Genomic DNA, 22,218 nt, shown 5'->3' with positions numbered 1-22,218 from the left:
GTGTCAATTAATTATTAAAATTTAAATGATTTCTGCTAAAATTACTGTGTTGTTCTCTCTTGGCCCAATTTAACTGAACGGCTGGCCCATTTTACCTGAACCTTCATCGTACCTCGAGAGGGAATATCCCGATACTTTAACTCTCATAATTCCAAAATAATTATACTTTTTAATTTTTTTTTCACACAGAAACATTTAAGAGACCTATGTCGATTTTTAAAAATATCAATGGATTTCATGCATAGCGTTTTTGATGGTCTTATTAATCGTTTACCAAAAAGTGGCCCATTTTACCTGACTTCACCCTACATTTTTCTCCCTTTTTTTAAAAAAAAACTTTAACTTTTGTAATTTTTCAGACGGATGATGATTTGCTCCTGCGTTGAATGTTCACTCCGAAGGTGAATGAAGTAACATATTGGTTTGCACAACTACGTAAAGGTCACAAGTGTTAAAAAATGACTGACTCCACTACAGGACACCCTGGATCTGACAGTTTTAGAGACCACACACACACACACACACACACACACACACACACACACACACACACACACACACACACACACACACACACACACACACACACACGTATACACATTCAAGGGCCTCCACTCTGTAATGGAGACACAACAGCTCATTGTTTGTCTCTGTGTGTGGTCTCTTAACTGTTGGATCTCCCATCAGAAAGACTTTTTAAGCTTTTAAGACATCCAAAGCACCGTTTCAAGGATCCGGATTTAATCCGTGATCGGGGAAATGGTTGCTCAGGATTTTTACTGTTATTTTATCCTGGTTAAAGATGACTGTACACATTCACACCTGTTTTCTACTCACTGTTGTTGAATCTGCCTTACTCCCGTATAATTTCACTGAAAGCAAGTTTTTTTAGAGGTTGTGTTAAATCATATTTTAGTGTCTACGTTACACACAGCCTTTAAAATGCAGTGACACAGCATTTATTTTATCTCTATCTAGAAACCAGCCTTGTGTTTAATGTTCTAGATCATAGAAACACTAAGAGGGAAGTCAAAGGTCATGAACATGTGGGAATATTTTTTTAATTAGAGGAAGAGCAGCAGAGACTGACTTTTGCAGAGGTGGAGTGTTTAAATGGGACAGAATCCATTGAGATGATATAACAGGCTATTAGAGCTGTGAAATTACATTCACATGACCTCAACTAGTCCATAGAAAACATCTTCAAAGCAAAAGTGTCGAGTAAATGCTCTTATCATTAAAATAACAACCCGAAAGACCGTGGGCCTTCATTTATTGTAGTTTTTGAACTTTCTGAACTCAAGACAATTTGTCAAATGAGGGGAAAAAGTAACTAGCAATAATTGAATCTCATTGATAATCCACTGTGAAATGTAACACACTAGTCAGTTGAGCTCAGTGAGAACATCAGTTAATTTCTCTGAGCAGAAAACCATGTTTTGACCATGACTCTGTGAGGCAGGATATGATGTGCCAGCATTTTTTGTCTCTTGTTATTTAGCGCATTTTCTGTACATGCATCACACAATGATGTAAATGATGAACTTAACTCACAAAAGTATAACAGACCTGGTACTCTACTCACTATTAATGTCTGAAGCTGTGTTGTAAATCCGCACATGCTGATGCTAGAGACACTATGTACAAATCTTCATCTAGTGTTGACAGTTTGTATACAAGAAATGTCACATTTCATGTGAATGTACTACATACCTCAGACCCTGGTTAAAATTAGCATAGGATTGAGCACTCCAGGCGACTCATCCGTTGTGCTTTTACTAAACAAGGCAGAAATATTTTGTGAGGTGAGATCTTCCACTGTCAATGATACCAGACGGATCGGTTTGTGTTGTTTTCAGAAGGAATATGAGTGTGTTTGTGTGTATTTTTATCAGAGCATATGCAACCTACCAAATAAACACAGACTCTGTTTTTTAAAGGCATATTGTATTTATGGGGATACTCATTTTTGTCTTTTTTTTACTCGTTTTTTATCAAGATAAGTCTGTTGTACGTGTACAGTTTGAATAAAACAGATAAGGTTTGTAATGTTTTGTCAGTGTACGTGTGGTATTTGTTGTTGAGTTTAAGCCGGGTTTCTGCATATCAAACTTAAGGTTGCCCCTGTTTTCAACACCTAAACCAAATTGAGGCTTTATTACCTTTACTTGCATTATGTCAGGGCATGCCAGTAAAAATACCAACAGTCCAAACAATCATGTCTCAACAATCACTGCTAATGTCTCGACAGTCATGTGTCCTGCATTGTTAGGACACATGATTGTCAAGACCTCAGCGTCATACACAGGCAATATTGTGACAGAGTGAAGCAGGGAATGTGGCCAATGGGTGAGCAACACAATTCTGACAGTCCACTGTTTTGTATAGTGATGCTGCTTTAAACCCACATCAGCAGGTTATTGTAGGTAAATGTGGCTACAGTAAATTGTTCTTGATGCTTATTGGTCAATGACACAATGCCTACATTTTCAGTACAATTATTTCTCTTAAAATGTATGTTTACAAAAAGACACCACAGTGTATGAAGAAACTGTTATAAGCTACTTGCCATAATTTTTCCAAACCCTTTATATCTAAAAATATTTAAATTAATTTCCAGCTCTATATGGCTGGAGAGTGTTTTATAAACAAAATTCAAAACATTTTCATTTTCATCAGAAATACAAACAGATTTTGTCAGGTGATGTCCCTCTTGTGCAATATCATGTGAAGTGACCATTTACAAAATGACCACTTTAAAACTTTTATGTTGAAATCCTTTTGAAACAGTAATGTGTATTCTATACCATAAGGAACCAAGGCAAGTAGGTTTGTATCACTCTCTCAAATAACTTAATGGTGGTATGCAATTTCCATAGTAGGATATAACTTTGAGTAACTTTGAATTTAAATGTAAAGTTTTTCATTTCTTAGTGACCCTTTGTGGAGAGCCAGCTTGGCCAGTTGTATTTTGACTATCCTAACTTGACAGCTTTTCTGCATTTACATTCTATTACAAACTATATTTAGGGGGTTGTAGACAACTGAAAACATAAGAAATAGATTCCCCTAAATCCTAAGCACAAAGTCCTTGGAGCAGTTCAAGTCCAGTGAAAAAACATGAAATGCTACAAATGAGCAGCAAACTGTCCACAACAAAGATGCTTAGGCCACCAAAAACTGAAAAATCAAACAACAGGCTTACTTCTGTCTTTTAGCTATGAAAGTAATTGATGCCTGTTACACCTGAATCATAACACTTCCTACGGGTGTCCCAGCTGTTGTGGATGACTTACAACCCCCCTGTTTGAACAAAGACAGGATACAAAGACAGTCATCTTTTTAGAAAGAACATTAGAAGTGTATCTCCTCCTGAATAAGTAATAGGCTACATTAATTTAGGATTTAAAATTCAGCATGACACTAGTGGATAGCTGGGGCCTCTTTGTGTGGACTTTCTCTCCTGCCTGCATAGGTAGGCTTCTCCTTTTCCCACAGTCCAAAAACATACAGGTTAGGTTAGGTAAATGGCCCACATGGTTGATAGAATGAAATAACTTTCTGTGTTTGAAATATCATGTCAAATATCAGTGACACATTTTAACCTAAATATCCATGACATGACCAAATCTTCACACATCACTGCAGAATGAGAATGACGTGTGTGGAGAGCAGTCAGTGCCTGTCTGTTGTTGTTATTCTGACAACAGCCCTCATGTTTGTCACCATAAAGAAAATGTCTTTGTAATGTCTGAACACACTGAACTAGTTTGTGAGTCGATGGCGTCCTCTACAGACATACACACAAGCACACAAGTGCCAACGAGAGGACAATCCTCTATTGTTGTCAGCAGAGCAGGACTTACAACAGGACTCTTACATTCATTTTACAGAGGCAGAGCACTGATATTTAAATCATGTCAACAGCACCCATTATATATGTTTAAAAAAAAATGACGTTGTAAAAACAAGACCATGTCTCTATTAATGGAAATCCTTCAGACTGTAGGCCTACCAGTACCAAGGCTCCATCTTCACCCCTGATCCACTTTACCACAGCACCACCTGCTGTGGTAAATGAGTACTGCAGTGATAATTGCCTGATCATCAACTTGTTCACAGCAAAACCAGAAAATTACAGTAGAAAATGCTGTCTTTTAGATATCAATAATCAATTATTGAACAGTTTTCTCCATTATTTGTGTATTTTGACAGAAATAACTGGATCAGAAATCCTGATAAAACAGTAAAAACGCATCACGTTAGAGATTACAAACAGCTTTTTTTCTTTTTCTTAAATCAAACCAGAAGTGCACAGCTGTAATACCACTGTTAGTGGTGATAAAATCATATCATACAAATCACACCTGTTGCACACTAGATAAAAGGATGTCAGAAAGCATTTATCAACTTTGTAATTTACAGGCGGATAAAACAAAAGTTATTTATAAGTTAGGTGCCTTTATGAAGCGTGGCCTTCCTCTGTTTAAGTGATACTTTTTGTTTTGTTTTGGCCAGAGATGTGTGTACAAAGTATGTACAGCTCCACTGCCTGCTTGCTATGTCTGATTATTTGTATTGTCAAATGTTTGTTTGTGCTCCATACCACTTATGTGGTCGTGATAAAATAAAAGTGAAGAAGTGAAGTGAAGTGAAGAAACACCATGATGACCTCCAATGCTTTTACTGATTAGTTTGCTTATTCACAGTCACTGAACCACGGCACCAACAGGTTTTTTGTTTTTAATTTGACAAATTTAGGAAGATCTTTAGGATAGACCACACCATTGGCTCTCATTTGAAGACTGTATAGGTGTAACAACACAGTGGAGAAAAACTGACCTCTCCTGGCATCACCTGGAAATACAAATAGGCCTACTGGTTTGTTCAGCTGCTGCAACTTAGTTCAACACACAAATCATGTCTTCTTCTGTCTGTTGTTTAATCCTCTTTGCTCTATAATTCCACAAGAATAGGGGAAAAAGTGATTTGGTGTAATGCTCACTCTAACTCTTGACTGATTTTCCCAACCCTCTATCTGTTTGGGAGAACATCACCTCTGTGATGTTGTCTTGCAATCCTATGTGGTGCAGAGTAAAATTACAGTAATGTACAGTACATATACTGCATCAACCCATATTACTGTAGTATACAATACTGTCAAAGTGCTTCCCACTTGTAAAATACTGTAACACAGTACCATACTGTAAATATGGCAAATCTTTACTGTAAGTAGGTTGCTGTAATACACTACAATACAGTAAATCTGTACTGTAGTAAAGCTGTAAGTCTAAATGTAAAATGTAAAAAGTTCTTGTCCCACTGTAAGCTTAATGCCTGACACAATGACAGTAGTGCAGTGCAGATTGTTTAGTGCTGAATTACTGTCCAATACTATAGCCTACATACCTGTTCTCCCTAAAATGTTTGAATAACTGAATTTACAGTGGTTCTCCCAACATTTAAAATTACTTTGACAGATTTTGACAACTAGTTCAACAATTTTGTATGTAATGACTCAAGCAATGATGAGGGCTATTAGTTTTATAGGGAATGATTCAGCATTCATAAGTAGGCCTATAGTTCATTTTGACTGACATGACATTGCAAATTATAATGTTAGGACAGAGATCATCATATCCATTTAGAGAAGGCAGTTGAATGCTCTGAAACGTTTTGATTTTTAATCTTTTAAATCTTTGAAATCCTGATCATTGTTACTGAATAGTGTCCTATAAGGCCCCGTCCAGACGAATACGCGGCTTCACCGAATCTGATCTTTTTCTTAATCGTTTTGAAAAAAATCTCCGTAAACACGGCATCGTTTTCAAAAATATCTGCGTCCACACGATCACCTGAAAACGACCCAAAACGCTGTAGTACCTACATACTGCAGGCGTGTGTGTGGAGCGTGTGTGTCGCTGTAGCACTGCCTGTCACACATAAGACAGCTGAAGAAGACGGGACGTCCCCGCTGTAATTCAATAGAAGAAGTCCCCCGCTGTATTCAAACTCAAACATGGGATTAAATGTTGACAGGGAGTCGTGTCAGAGTAAATATGATGATCAGTGATGATTAAACAGACGTGATTCAGCCGCAGCGTCTGAGCGACGCGACGTTAGTCGGCCGTTGTTGTTGTTACGTGCATAGACTGTCAGTGTGCAGCTGCTGCTGCAGCGGTGTGTGTGTGTGTGTGTGTGTGTGTGTGTCTCAGGTTACAGGTAGAGCGGCGGGGGGCATGACATCATCGTTTCTGAAAAAAGCCGTATTGGCCGTCCAGACGAAAACGCTGGGGCGGCGTTTTCAAATTTTCCCACTCTGGGACCTGTTTTCAAAAAATACCGTTTTCACCCCCTGAAAACGCCGGATCCGTGTGGACGCGAGGCCAATCCGATAAAGTATTTATCCGGATTCGAAAAAAACGGATTCGTCTGGACGGGGCCTCAGTCTATGTGGGCGGGGTACCATAAATATGCAGGACAATTAAATCAGTCAGTAGAGTAGCTACACCGTCATCAGAAGCACCATTTTCAACACAGAAGGTCCTTCAGTGTTTTGTGGAAAAATCTATGACCTAACCTTCAAGTCTTCTTCAAAGTATAGACCAGGTCAATCTGACCATCAGGTATCAGATTGTTAATACAATATTCACGGTGCTGTTTGCCATGATTTTCTGCACTAGTTTTTTTGGATAAGTAAAATCTCCTTTCGACTGCCACTCTGAAAGGCAAGTGATTTGTTTTATACCTGGCTGCCTCGCAGGAGTTTTCTGCAAAGTGTTTCCTTTTGTCATACTGACCATAGTGAGCCCAAAGAGTACCACTACCCCTGTCCAAATCAGACTGAGGGCCTTCACGTTTCCCTTAAACTGATTTTTAAGTTCCCTGTGCAGTGACACAAGGTTCATAAACTGTGTGTTATTAAGTTATGTAACATTACTGTTTATAGCCATTTCATGGCTATGAAAGCATTTTAATTAGCCATGATTATTTGTCTTCAAAAAGGCAAGTCAAAAAGGAAAAAAAATTGGAAGACAATTTCTTTTTCTATGAAGTCGAAAAGGACAACAACAAAATGATCATGGAAAAGAAAATGCCTGTCTTCTAGGGCTTCAGTGGGGGATTTTAGAGTATGAGGGGCAGAATAAAAAGTGAAGGAAGGAAAAAGCAGCAGAGACATTCTGACTTCTACTCTCTATAATGGGTTAAGCTCCAAAACACGTCTTTGCTGAGTACACTCAACTGTATTTTTAAAGAAATGCTAAGTACAGTCCTTTGGAGAATGTAGATGTAAGATGACTCTTTTCCTTGTGTAGATTCAATCATGGACTAATTAAACATGGCTTAAATAGTAACATAATATTTAGTGTAACAGCATGATGCCTACTGATTACAATGTACGGTATCAATCTTTTTTCCATTCAGTTTCCAAGTGACACACAAAAACTTTCCTGAAAGTTTAACCTGGCTTAATGGCCTGAGACACTGAGGGACATCGACCAACACATTTCCTCTGGGACAGTCTGACGTGTTCAGTCAGCACACATGAGATTCACATGTTATTGATGGATACTAAGCTGATGCAATACTCATCCGTTACAGAATAAGCATGATGATTAAGCCTCAGGGTCATTAGTCCACTACACCTTTGTATCCCCAGGACATCAATTTATTGTTGATGCTCTGAGACCAGTGTCTCCATGCTTCTGTGGGGGTTAGGAGCATTGGATATCTGCTATACACATCCAGCCTTTCAAAAAACTTCATGTTTGGTTTAAAAAAAAAAAAGTCAGGCCAAAACAAAATGTTTGCCTTTTCTAATTCATGATAACCGGTTTAGTTTAAATATAGGCTGCATGAGTTCGTCCACTGCTCTAAATATACAGCTTGTATAATTTAAACCCTAAACTCAGATTTCTTTGCAGCATCAAATAAAACATGGGTTTAGTATGATTGACTGTCTGTCTGCAGCTTCACCCAGTCAGAATAGAGAATCTGTTGAGTTGCTCTACAACACCAAATACAATTTTGGTTCAATGTGGATGATGAGACAAACAAATTTGAATAAATAAACAAAATATTTTGGCTCTGTAATACCACTGATAGAGTGTAACATTTCTTTAAAAAAAAAAAAAAAAAAAAAAAAAACTGTATTGCTGTGGACAATCACTGGATACAATGGATGCAAAATCAAATTTCATAAAGTTCAGCCTTGTTGGACACAAATTCAGACACAAAATTATATAAATGACTGATTTCAGGCATTATTTTATTCTATGTTATGGATAGCGCAGCTTCACCATGAAAGGTGCATTAAAGGGATAGTTCTGCCCCTTTATGTCGTTCTCTCTCCTCATTGGATAAAGGTTGTAGGATACAAGGAAAGTTTTCTCCTCGGCTTACAGCAGAGCAGAGTGACTGACAGACCCGTGTTTCAGACCAAACACTCTATATAAGTAATTGCCGTCGGAAGATATAACTATTTAAGACTTATATTAACACAAACAGTCCACTTACATACTTCTGCTTTAACCTTCAGTCATGCACATGGCTCTTGGATCTTTCTGAACCCTCTATAGCAGAAACTTTTATTTTAGAGGAGAAAAAAATATTACACGCCAGTTTTGGGGAATTTGGCAATCACTGATAATGTACCAATCAAAAACTGCCCTTCAGTTTTCTCCTGAAGGTGATTTTCAGGAGAAACCTGCACAAAGGATGCAGGAAATATTGATAACATTTTAAAATAGAGCTGAAGTCGTCCTCACTATTTGAACAAGCCAGCTCAAGCTGGTTACTAGCTACCTAGAAACTAGTAGCTAAAGCTCGAGCTGATGGCCAGCTTGAGCTGCCCTGGTTTGCCTCAGTCGCAGGGAACAGTGTTGGCTACATCCAGCTATCTTATGCTATATTATGATCTAAGGGTCATGTACACTGGCCTCATGTGATAGCCTGCAAACAAATGCTTCACCAGTGGTCTAACTGACTCACAGTATCATGTTTATTAGTGATGTTGTTATCATTTGACACTGTTGACTTGAGAACAAAGCTGTCAGAAATGAATGTCTCAGAGGGGACTGTCATTGTTGTTTTGAAGGACTTACACAGGGGACAGGTCCCTGCAGGTCCATTAACTTACTGAATGACAAAAAACTGAAATGAATACGTACACAGCATTCATGTGATATTATCTTTTCATATTGTTCAGCCTCAATGGGCCAGCTCGTTATGCAAACCAAAAAAACACAGAAACTATTATTTATTAGGGGCCGGGCAGTATCAGCTGCCAGGACCCCATTGTTTTCCTCAATGTTCTTCTTCTTTCTTTCTTCTTCTGAGGAAGTCCTACTTCCCATGCATAATCAGTGAAAAAAATTCACAGAAATGTTCAACCCCATGCCAGATTTACTCAACTCCAAGGACATAAGTGTTTAAATTTAAAAACTTTGAAATTTTTTACCAAACCAACGTTTGCAACTTTCACCAAAATGTCGCCCCAAAACTACTGAAACTTTTCTCCACTTAAACTCATTACAAATGATTAAGTCCAACACTTTTTTTCAAAATCTGTAAAACTCCTCCCACAATTTTTGCGCAATTGACACCAAACTTGCTGGAGAGCACAATCCACACAGATTTTTGATTTATCAAAAATTGAGCCTACAGTGCATGACGACTGTAAACATATACCATCCAATTCTTGCTCAATACATTTTAAATTCTGCTCTCATGGGAACAACTGCCGTCAAGAGTGGCATTTTTAAACATCAGATTTTCTCTTATGATGCAAAACACTAAAAACAAATCACCAACATTTCCATGCTGTCTAGATACAGTTTATGTATTATCAGATTTTTGTTTAGATAACAGTATTTCTGAGATTTTGCCAACTGCTGCCTGTCCGGTGACTCTCTGAGTCTATTTGAGAAGTCACACACCAGGACGCTCTTCCAGACAATTAGCTCAGTGAGTTAGGAGCTGGTTGTTGATGCCAGAGGTTGTGGGTTCAAGTCCCAGCAAGGGTGATAATGATGACATATCCAAATGCCAGATGTTGTCAACTAGTAACACAAGACAATAGTCCTGATGGTTGTGTTACAGCATGTATCTAAATTACAAAACGTTGAAAATAAATTCATAACAGATCAACCGTATGTGCTACGGCTTTGCAACTTTCACTTTAAAATTGCCTAATTTTGTCTATTAAAAAAATTACCTGGCTGGACCAACTATTATATTATTATTATTTTTTTTATCATTACAGCCGTGTGTGTACTGCAGTTGGCACAGTGTCACCAAAGGCTGCAATGTCCAAAGAGTTGATTTAACATGTCTCAAGCTTCTGTATTTCTGGGAGTTTATATTATAAGTTGCTTGTCATTGTCAACATCTCAACCAGGCTCCTTAGCAGCCTCACTGGGCCTTTTTTGTCAGTATACCCCTTGGCTTCAATTGAACCTTCCTCTTGTCAGCTTTCCGCTACCATCTATGGTGTTAGGGTCAGTTTTGACCCGAGTCTTAAATTAGCTGTAAAACACAGTGAAAACCCATTTGTTTCTCATCTCTTGGTTACGTTGTTAGGCTTCCTTAACCATGAAAAGGTTGATTTGCACTTATGATTTCAGTTTGAACTCTCATTATTGTTCTTATTGTTATAACCGGGTCAAAATTGACCCTAACACCACAAATGTCATAATTTTAACCAGAGCATTTTAGAATTTTGATTTTTTTGTTTTATTTTGTTTAAATTGAGGTTCCGGACAAAGTCAAAAAGCCTTGATACTAAACAAATTTATGCATTTAAAACCTGGAAACGGGTCACTGGTGACCCGAACACCAGAGAAGGGTTATGTAATCGATGATGATGAAATAATAGTCAGCGATCTCCTGAAAACAGTCACGGCATCATGAGTCAGACAAGATAAAACTGTGTTACCTCCTCCAAAGCTGTGGCATCTACAGCTCGAACTAAGAGCAAAATGTAGTGCGTACCTCAAGGTGACAAACACCTAGTCTGGTAAGTAGAGTAAGACTGTATGACTATATGACCAACATATAACATATTATTGTCTCAATGCTTGTATTTAAGTTTTTTTTATTTGTAATGTATCACACAACAGTGTAAGCCTTCCTTCTTGCAGATGCTGTCAGGAATGAGAGTTCATCTTAAAATAAAGACCAAACGAGTGAAGCCTTTGCCTCTGGTTGAGTGTGAGTGGGATGGAAAACAACACTTTCCCCTTTTACTTTAACCTCACCATGTTCATGAACATTGGACACTACCGCTATCCAGCCTTTGTGTTTTGCCTGTTGCTCTACAGCTTCATTGTCTCTGCTAATCTTGTCATCATAGTGGTGATATCACGAGAAAGAGCTCTACATGAGCCCATGTATATGTTTATTGCATTTTTGTCTTTCAACTCTCTGTATGGTTCGACTGGTTTCTTCCCCAGGTTCCTCATGGACCTTCTGTCTGACACTCATTTAATCTCTCGTCCTGCTTGTTTCACTCAGCTCTATGTCATTTACACCTATGCTTCCTGTGAACTGACCATTCTCGGCATCATGGCTTATGATCGATATGTGGCTGTTTGTCATTCTCTGCATTATCACAGAAAGATGAACCGTAAAACTGTTATGAACTTGGCAGTTATTGCTTGGGCTTTTCCAAGTTTTTGTCTTACTGCATGCATTTCCCTGTCGGCCAGGCTTCCCTTATGTGGCAATGAGATACCAAAAGTGTTTTGTGCCAACTGGAATATTGTAAAATTATCATGTGTGACCACTGCTGTCAATAATGCAGTCGGTATGCTTTTGACCATAGCCACAGTTTTCCTTCCCCTCTTTTACGTCCTCTACACCTATTTACGAATAGTTGCTGTATGCTGGAGGAAATCAGCAGAATTCAAAGGCAAAGTATTACAGAGCTGTCTGCCTCACATAGTTTCATTTGTGATTTACTCCATCACAGGATTCTGTGATATTGCCTTAAGCCGGTATAATCTTGAAGAGATAAACCCAGTTGTAGCTGTGATTTTACCACTGGAGTTCGTTGTCATTCCTCCAGCTCTGAATCCCATTGTGTATGGACTCAAGTTACCTGAAATCAGAAGACACACTTTAAGGATGTTATCAAGGAATAAGCAATGATCAGTTTGAAAGCCTATATCTGCCTATATCTCTAAGAGAGAGGAGAGATTCAAGATGTTCTGCAAGTAGTAACCTGACTGTAAGAGTGTTGCATGATAAATGTTCTCATAATACAGAATGAAATGAATTCTAATACTCCAATGCAAATTATGTGATGAAATGTTGAAATAAAAATAACATCAAATGACTGTACATTTTGTATATTTGTCACATATTGCAAATCTTTAGCCATGTCATTTTTGGACAACTAAAAATGTTCTGAAAAGACATGTGCCATACATGAATAAAATATATAACTTTGCTCAGATGCTGGGTGTCATTTGTCCATTCAGTTAAATATTTGGTTGTATTTTTCCTTTAAAAATGGTATTGTGTTAATTTTATGGTTGTTGTTGTTGAGTTTTTTTAATCTCAAAGGAGCTAAACTTTAGTCTTTAAAGCAGAAGTAAGCGATATTTTTGTGTTAATATAAGTCTTAAATAGTTCTATCTTCCGACAGCAATCACTTACATAGAGTGTTTGGACTGAAACACGGGTCTGTCAGGCACTCTGCTCTGCTCTGAGCCGAGGAGAAAACTTTCCTCGTATCCTACAAGTTTTATCCAATGAGGAGAGAGAACGGCATGCAGGGCTGTTTGTGCAGCCAGAGCCAGTCTGGTGCAGCCAAGGGATGCGCCTGAATGTGGTGACGTAGGGATGAGGGCGGGGGCTGCTAACTGACAAGACGTTATGGTGCGTTCAAGGCAACTCTTAACTCGTGTTTTTCCGACCTGTGAAGTTGTACCAGTTCGATCTGGTACGAGTTCACGGGTCGGAAGTTACGAGTGGCCGTTATAGTGACTTTCACAGGTAAAACAGGTCGGAAAAACACGAGTGGGTTGCCTGGAACGCTACAAAGTCGTAAGCCGTGACTTGAAGCTGTAATTTACGGTTTCAAAAGCCTGCCTGGAACGCAGCATTAGCCAAAACGACCGGATCGCTTACTTCTGCTTTAATAGGATACATTAAAAACAATATTTTATACAGACATCCATAACTAGCACATAGTAAAAACCTGAAGAAGAGGAAACCTTGGTCACCATCAATATTCATCTACATTGATGACAATATTCACAGTTTTACTAATTTTACTAATTAGATAATTAGATAGGCTATCGATGAATCAGCCTCACCTATTGAAAGAGAACAATATGTATTTTAGCCTCCCTGCACAATTAAACCTTGGCTGGTGATAAAAACACAAAGGTGTCAGAGTTGCCCACTTTTGAGCTTTTGAACTATCACTGTCCCTGTGAGACAGTTTTTTCAGGGGGGGTCAGGCCTCGACGATAAACCAGGCTCCATCTGACATGTTCACCCTGTTCGGGAGCTGGGAGGCTGGAAAGCTGAAATGGACACTGGGAAACAGCACCATAGAGATCACCCATATACTGTGTATTGTCCCACATCGTTTCTCTTTATAGTTGTTTTGGTTTTATAAACGAGAGATTACATTGATCACCACATATCATAAAAAAGATTATATAGCTGTAACGTTCACAGAAGTATTGTTCTTAGGATGCTTTAGATGATGATGATGACATAATAGTCAGTTCTCCTGAAAACAGTGACGGCATCATGAGTCAGACAAGATAAAACTGTGTTACCTCCTCCTTCTTACTTAAAGCTGTGGCATCTACAGCTCGAACTAAGAGCAAAATGTAGTGCGTACCTCAAGGTGACAAACACCTAGTCTGGTAAGTAGAGTAAGACTGTATGACTATATGACCAACATATAACATATTATTGTCTCAATGCTTGTATTTAAGTTTTTTTTTATTTGTAATGTATCACACAACAGTGTAAGCCTTCCTTCTTGCAGATGCTGTCAGGAATGAGAGTTCATCTTAAAATAAAGACCAAACGAGTGAAGCCTTTGCCTCTGGTTGAGTGTGAGTGGGATGGAAAACAACACTTTCCCCTTTTACTTTAACTTCACCATGTTCATGAACATTGGACACTACCGCTATCCAGCCTTTGTGTTTTGCCTGTTGCTCTACAGCTTCATTGTCTCTGCTAATCTTGTCATCATAGTGGTGATATCACGAGAAAGAGCTCTACATGAGCCCATGTATATGTTTGTTGCATTTTTGTCTTTCAACTCTCTGTATGGTTCGACTGGTTTCTTCCCCAGGTTCCTCATGGACCTTCTGTCTGACACTCATTTAATCTCTCGTCCTGCTTGTTTCACTCAGCTCTATGTCATTTACACCTATGCTTCCTGTGAACTGACCATTCTCGGCATCATGGCTTATGATCGATATGTGGCTGTTTGTCATTCTCTGCATTATCACAGAAAGATGAACCGTAAAACGGTTATGAACTTGGCAGTTATTGCTTGGGTTTTTCCATGTCTTGTTCTTACTGCATGCATTTCCCTGTCGGCCAGGCTTCCCTTATGTGGCAATGAGATACCAAAAGTGTTTTGTGCCAACTGGAATATTGTAAAATTATCATGTGTGACCACTGCTGTCAATAATGCAGTCGGTATGCTTTTGACCATAGCCACAGTTTTCCTTCCCCTTTTTTACGTCCTCTACACCTATTTACGAATAGTTGCTGTATGCTGGAGGAAATCAGCAGAATTCAAAGGCAAAGTATTACAGAGCTGTCTGCCTCACATAGTTTCATTTGTGATTTACTCCATCACAGGATTCTGTGATATTGCCTTAAGCCGGTATAATCTTGAAGAGATAAACCCAGTTGTAGCTGTGATTTTATCACTGGAGTTCGTTGTCATTCCTCCAGCTCTGAATCCCATTGTGTATGGACTCAAGTTACCTGAAATCAGAAGACACACTTTAAGGATGTTATCAAGGAATAAGCAATGATCAGTTTGAAAGCCTATATCTGCCTATATCTCTGAGAGGAGAGATTCACGATGTTCTGCAAGTAGTAACCTGACTGTAAGAGTGTTGCATGATAAATGTTCTCATAATACTGAATGAAATGACTTCTAATACTCCAACGCAAATTATGTGATGAAATGTTGAAATAAAAATAACATCAAATGACTGTACATTTTGTATATTTGTCACATATTGCAAATCTTTAGCCATGTCATTTTTGGACAACTAAAAATGTTCTGAAAAGACATGTGCCATACATGAATAAAATATATAACTTTGCTCAGATGCTGGGTGTCATTTGTCCATTCAGTTAAATATTTGGTTGTATTTTTCCTTTAAAAATGGTATTGTGTTAATTTTATGGTTGTTGTTGTTGAGTTTTTTTAATCTCAAAGGAGCTAAACTTTAGTCTTTAAAGCAGAAGTAAGCGATATTTTTGTGTTAATATAAGTCTTAAATAGTTATATCTTCCGACAGCAATCACTTCTATAGAGTGTTTGGACCGAAACACGGGTCTGTCAGGCACTCTGCTCTGCTCTGAGCCGAGGAGAAAACTTTCCTCGTATCCTACAAGTTTTATCCAATGAGGAGAGAGAACGGCATGCAGGGCTGTTTGTGCAGCCAGAGCCAGTCTGGTGCAGCCAAGGGATGCGCCTGAATGTGGTGACGTAGGGATGAGGGCGGGGGCTGCTAACTGACAAGACGTTATGGTGCGTTCAAGGCAACTCTTAACTCGTGTTTTTCCGACCTGTGAAGTCGTACCAGTTCGATCTGGTACGAGTTCACGGGTCGGAAGTTACGAGTGGCCGTTATAGTGACTTTCACAGGTAAAACAGGTCGGAAAAACACGAGTGGGTTGCCTGGAACGCTACAAAGTCGTAAGTCGTGATTTGAAGCTGTAATTTACTGTTTCAAAAGCCTGCCTGGAACGCAGCATTAGCCAAAACGACCGGATCGCTTACTTCTGCTTTAAGTATAGGATACATTAAAAACAATATTTTATACAGACATCCATAACTAGCACATAGTAAAAACCTGAAGAAGAGGAAACCTTGGTCACCATCAATATTCATCTACATTGATGACAATATTCACAGTTTTACTAATTTTACTAATTAGATAATTAGATATCGATGAATCAGCCTCACCTATTGAAAGAGAACAATATGTATTTTAGCCTCCCTGCACAATTAAACCTTGGCTGGTGATAAAAACACAAAGGTGTCACTCAGAGTTGCCCACTTTTGAGCTTTTGAACTATCACTGTCCCTGTGAGACAGTTTTTTCAGGGGGGGGTCAGGCCTCGACGATAAACCAGGCTCCATCTGACATGTTCACCCTGTTCGGGAGCTGGGAGGCTGGAAAGCTGAAATGGACACTGGGAAACAGCACCATATGTAGAGATCACCCATATACTGTGTATTGTCCCACATCGTTTCTCTTTATAGTTGTTTTGGTTTTATAAACGAGAGATTACATTGATCACCACATATCATAAAAAAGATTATATAGCTACGTTCACAGAAGTATTGTTCTTAGGATGCTTTAGATGATGATGATGATGACATAATAGTCAGTTCTCCTGAAAACAGTGACGGCATCATGAGTCAGACAAGATAAAACTGTGTTACCTCCTCCTTCTTACTTAAAGCTGTGGCATCTACAGCTCGAACTAAGAGCAAAATGTAGTGCGTACCTCAAGGTGACAAACACCTAGTCTGGTAAGTAGAGTAAGACTGTATGACTATATGACCAACATATAACATATTATTGTCTCAATGCTTGTATTTAAGTTTTTTTTATTTGTAATGTATCACACAACAGTGTAAGCCTTCCTTCTTGCAGATGCTGTCAGGAATGAGAGTTCATCTTAAAATAAAGACCAAATGAGTGAAGCCTTTGCCTCTGGTTGAGTGTGAGTGGGATGGAAAACAACACTTTCCCCTTTTACTTTAACTTCACCATGTTCATGAACATCGGACACTACCGCTATCCAGCCTTTGTGTTTTGCCTGTTGCTCTACAGCTTCATTGTCTCTGCTAATCTTGTCATCATAGTGGTGATATCACGAGAAAGAGCTCTACATGAGCCCATGTATATGTTTATTGCATTTTTGTCTTTCAACTCTCTGTATGGTTCGACTGGTTTCTTCCCCAGGTTCCTCATGGACCTTCTGTCTGACACTCATTTAATCTCTCGTCCTGCTTGTTTCACTCAGCTCTATATCCTTTACACCTATGCTTCCTGTGAACTGACCATTCTCGGCATCATGGCTCATGATCGATATGTGGCTGTTTGTCATTCTCTGCATTATAACAGAAAGATGAACCGTAAAACTGTTATGAACTTGGCAGTTATTGCTTGGGTTTTTCCATGTCTTGTTCTTACTGCATGCATTTCCCTGTCGGCCAGGCTTCCCTTATGTGGCAATGAGATACAAAAAGTGTTTTGTGCCAACTGGAATATTGTAAAATTATCATGTGTGACCACTGCTGTCAATAATGCAGTCGGTATGCTTTTGACCATTGCCACAGCTTTCCTTCCCCTTTTTTACGTCCTCTACACCTATTTACGAATAGTAGCTGTATGCTGGAGGAAATCAGCAGAATTCAAAGGCAAAGTATTACAGAGCTGTCTGCCTCACATAGTTTCATTTGTGGTTTACTCCATCACAGGATTCTGTGATATTGCCTTAAGCCGGTATAATTTTGAAGAGATAAACCCAGTTGTAGCTGTGATTTTATCACTGGAGTTCGTTGTCATTCCTCCAGCTCTGAATCCCATTGTGTATGGACTCAAGTTACCTGAAATCAGAAGACACACTTTAAGGATGTTATCAAGGAATAAGCAATGATCAGTTTGAAAGCCTATATCTGCCTATATCTCTGAGAGGAGAGATTCACGATGTTCTGCAAGTAGTAACCTGACTGTAAGAGTGTTGCATGATACATTTTGAATGAAATGACTTCTAATACTCCAATGCAAATTATGTGATGAAATGTTGAAATAAAAATAACATCAAATGACTGAACATTTTGTATATTTGTCACATATTAATATTGCAAATCCTTAGCCATGCCATTTTTTTGGACAACTAAAAATGTTCTGAAAATACATGTGCCATACATGAATAAAATGTATAACTATGCTCAGACTGCAATTTCCAGGTCTCCGTGCATTACTTGTTTCTACATGCACATCTGTCGGCATGTTACTTTAAGTGGCCTTATTTTCACCTCACAAAATGTAATTTTGCTTAATTTGTGAACATCTGCACATCTGCTTACTCATCCAGTGAACAACAACTCACAATTCAACAACTATGTGTCCATGGACCCAACCTGCTTTGTGTCAACAGTCCAGACTGTTTGTGGTGGTTTCTTGGCACATGTTAGGCCCCTTAATCAGCCATTATAGAAATTCCACCGTCTTTCTTATTGGTGGAATAATTTGACAACAACAACAAAAAAAGTAACATATTCAACAACATACCTCTACAAACAAAACATACATTTAACGACATAAAAATAGATCAAAACATATAATCAGTATGTGCATACTACATATCTCTCACTTGTACCATAAATTCATATCATACCTCAATAAATAAATGATTAAGTAATTCACTCTACAGCAACCCCCCCCCCAAAAAACGACAAAAAACACCTCCTAGCTTCCAACATTGAACTGACCCTCCGCTCCTGTGACCCCTGACCCGCATTGAAGAAGAAGAAGAAGAAGAAGAACCTTCTTTCCCCCCACGCTCCTCTGATCGTCTTCAGTTCAATTTAAATCCTGTTGATGTGAACTTTGTAATAAGGTCTCTTTGCTCACTAGATTCGAAGAAAGCTACTGGTGCTGATGAATTAGACCCCTTTTTTCTCCGTCTTTCAGCTAGTTTGATTGCTAAGCCAATAACTCACATACTCAATCTCTCCATCTCATCAGGTTCCATTCCAAGTATCTGGAAAATAGCAAGCGTAGTTCCTCTTCACAAGGGTGGTGATTCCTGTAATCCAGATAACTATAGACCCATTTCTAAATTGTCCTGCTTAGCCAAATTACTAGAGTCCTCAATAAACCTTCAACTCAAAGAATTCCTATCAACTAATTTCATTCTGAATCCAGTCCACATCAATCTGGCTTTAGGCCACAGCACAGTACTCTCACTGCTACCACTCTGGTCAATAATTCCCTGTCTTCCGTTTGTAATTGTTTCCTCTGATGTCTACTGTCCTTTACTGTATTTTATTGTGTATATCTGTTCTGTTTTGTTTGTTTTGCTCTGTTCTCTCGTCTGCACTGTAAATGAGGCTTCCCTCAGTGTATTAACGAGTTTAAATAAAGGTAACTAAACTAAACTAAATATTATGTCAAACAAATAAAGGAAAAGCCAAGCATAGACATAGCCTACTGGGAAAACCACACACAGCTGGTGGCAGAAAGAAGGAACTCCCCTCATTTGAATAAGAGGTAGGAGTTTCTCTTCAGATAAAAACAGAGACACAAAAGGCGACAACTCAGTCTAGTCTAGAACAGGCTCGGGTTTATTTCCATTTTTTGGGATAAACTCTATAGCACCAAACTCTGTACATCCCAGCCTTTTTAAAGAAATTATTCAGACACTTTAATGAATTTTTCTGACTTACTGAGACTGTTATTTTGTACTTGTTAGAAATAAAGGGTCCCTGATAGCAACTGGCTGTGTTTTGGACCTTATTTTTTCTCCAGCAGTTCATTCCATGGCAGAATATAGTCCTCATGTAAAGGATGATTAAACACAGAGCTGGAGGCCCATTTTTCCCCTCCCAGAAATACGATTGAACCCATCTGACTCCTTATTTTTAAAGGATAAAGTGTAACATTTTGTGATGGATAACGTTTCAGTAATTACAATGTTAACTCTGTCAGGGTTAAATGGCACGTCACGCTTCAGAGTTACTCTCTTTGTCCTCACTTTGTTGTGTTACTGTGTGATTTGGCTGGTAAATTTGACCATCATTGTGATAATTATTGTTGATAAAAACCTTCATGAGCCCATGTACATCTTCCTCTGTAATCTGTGCATCAATTCACTGTACGGGACAGCAGGTTTTTATCCAAAGTTCCTCTTTGATCTTTTGTCTCCCACTCATGTCATCTCTTATGCTGCATGTCTTCTGCAGGGTTTTGTGCTGCACTCATCAGCTTGTGCTGATTTCTCTATTCTAACTCTCATGTCTTTTGACAGATATGTGGCTATTTGTAAACCTCTGGTTTATCATTCTGTGATGACTACACAAAGAGTTTGTGCGTTTGTGTTTGTAGCTTGGCTTGTTCCCTTTAATTTGCTGTTCATGAGCACAATAACAACATCATTATCAAGGTTATGTGGCTCGCACATACCAAAGATTTACTGTGTCAATTGGTTAGTTTCTAATCTTGCATGTTCTACCTCTATTGCAAACCTCATTATTCCAGCATTTAATTATACTTTCTATTTTGGCCATGTTATGGTTGTTGTTTGGTCTTATGCGTACCTTATCAAAACGTGTCTGAGATCCAAAACGGACAGAATTAAGTTTTTGCAGACATGTCTTCCACATTTAGCCTCGTTAATTGTTGTAGTGGTATGTTTGCTTTTTGATTTGTTGTACATGCGATTTAGCTCAAAACAGTTACCACAAAGTGTCCAGAATTTTATGGCAATGATATTTCTCTTTATTCCTCCCATCATCAACCCACTCATATATGGGTTCATACTGACACAAATAAGAAACAGAATTCTTGATTTTGTTCGTAGAAGAGGGTTGGATCTTCGACTAAAGGTGTGATTGCATTTGACTTAGGGAAAATGTCCAGATACGTTTAAAGATCATTTTGGTTATTAGACAATCTGACATTAATAAACACCTTTTTGTTTGTTATGACTGAGTAGATGCAACACTGGACATCTTTCTTTAATAATGTAAGAGCAAACTGCAAGATGGATAACATTTCAGTGATTACTCTCCTTACTTTATCAGGGTCAAATAGCTCAGTACACTTCAGAGTCTATTTGCTCTTGCTTTTTTTGTTATTTTGTGATTTGCCTGGTAAATGTGACCATTATTGTGTTAATTATTGTGGATATGTAGATTGCTGTAGATAAGTCATGGACCAATGTACTGTATATGTTTACCATCATTCAGAATAACACAATATTAAAGCAGAAGTGAGTGATATATTTGTGTTAATATAAGTCTTAAATAGTTATATCTTCCGACAGCAATCACTTACATAGAGTGTTTGGACTGAAACACGGGTCTCTCAGTCCCTCTGCTCTGCTCTGAGCCGAAGAGAAAACATTTATCGTATCCTACAGTTTTTATCCAATGAGGAGAGAGAACGGCATGCAGGGCTGTGTGTGCAGCCAAGGAACGCCGTGAATGTGGTGACGTAGCGACGAGGACTGTTATGGTGCGTTCAAGGAAACTCGTATTTTTCCGACCGTGAAGTGGTACCAGTTCGATCTGGTAGTTCACCAGTCGGAAGTTACGAGTGGCCGTTATAGTGACTTTCACCGGTAAAACAGGTCGGAAAAACACGAGTGGGTTGCCTGGAACGCTACAAAGTCGTAAGTTGTGACTTGAAGCTGTAATTTACGATTTCAAAAGCCTGCCTGGAACGCAGCATTAGCGAAAACGACCGGATCACTCACTTCTGCTTTAAAGTACCACTCACATAATAAAAGAAGGCTGTCAATAAATCAATCAACATTTTCCTGCTGTGGTTTAGATTTGATGATGCATAAGTTGCTGACTTTTTTTTGTTTGTTTGTGATCCATTACCTGTTTTACTTCACATTTATTTAAAATCAACTCTCACTGGCAGGTGATAAGAAACAGCAAACACAAAATAGAGAATGTAGAAAAGAAAGACGGTTGATCAAGAATCTCACCGTAATCAGGACTGAGTGTAGAAGCTGCAGCACAATCAAATAATGAAGTTATGTTGATGTAACTGTAAGGAAATAGACATTGATTTATTAAACCTGTAGAATATAATTATTACTCTCATTATAATTGAAGCATCTTAATTTGAACAAAACCAAACCAAATTAAATGTTAAATGTGTGCAAACATCATGTTTATTTGCACTAAATCAGAAGTCCAGGTGGTCATAAATAATTCCAAGGGTTCATCATCAACCATTGAAAACT

At 38.5% G+C, this 22,218-nt stretch overlaps 4 protein-coding genes across 4 annotated transcripts; all 4 read left to right on the top strand.

The window, feature by feature from the left end:
- Window positions 1-11,220: 11,220 nt before the first annotated feature.
- On the top strand, window positions 11,221-12,150 carry LOC311004782 (olfactory receptor 6N2-like; the record flags this gene model as incomplete). Its single annotated transcript, XM_083996951.1, has 1 exon — window positions 11,221-12,150. One exon carries the CDS (start codon window positions 11,221-11,223, stop codon window positions 12,148-12,150), a length of 930 nt encoding a protein of 309 aa, XP_083853077.1.
- A 1,940-nt stretch (window positions 12,151-14,090) lies between these two features.
- On the top strand, window positions 14,091-15,020 carry LOC311004781 (olfactory receptor 2K2-like; the record flags this gene model as incomplete). The annotated part of the gene is made up of 1 exon (XM_083996950.1): window positions 14,091-15,020. One exon carries the CDS (start codon window positions 14,091-14,093, stop codon window positions 15,018-15,020), a length of 930 nt encoding a protein of 309 aa, XP_083853076.1.
- A 1,942-nt stretch (window positions 15,021-16,962) lies between these two features.
- On the top strand, window positions 16,963-17,892 carry LOC311004780 (olfactory receptor 2K2-like; the record flags this gene model as incomplete). Its single annotated transcript, XM_083996949.1, has 1 exon — window positions 16,963-17,892. One exon carries the CDS (start codon window positions 16,963-16,965, stop codon window positions 17,890-17,892), a length of 930 nt encoding a protein of 309 aa, XP_083853075.1.
- A 2,017-nt stretch (window positions 17,893-19,909) lies between these two features.
- On the top strand, window positions 19,910-20,851 carry LOC311004779 (olfactory receptor 6C4-like; the record flags this gene model as incomplete). Its single annotated transcript, XM_083996948.1, has 1 exon — window positions 19,910-20,851. One exon carries the CDS (start codon window positions 19,910-19,912, stop codon window positions 20,849-20,851), a length of 942 nt encoding a protein of 313 aa, XP_083853074.1.
- Between the last annotated feature and the right edge of the window lie 1,367 nt (window positions 20,852-22,218).

This window comes from Trachurus trachurus (genome assembly GCF_905171665.1).
Source record: "Trachurus trachurus genome assembly, chromosome: 21".
Classification (NCBI taxonomy): domain Eukaryota; kingdom Metazoa; phylum Chordata; class Actinopteri; order Carangiformes; family Carangidae; genus Trachurus; species Trachurus trachurus.
This window is presented reverse-complemented; position numbering and strand designations above follow the sequence as displayed.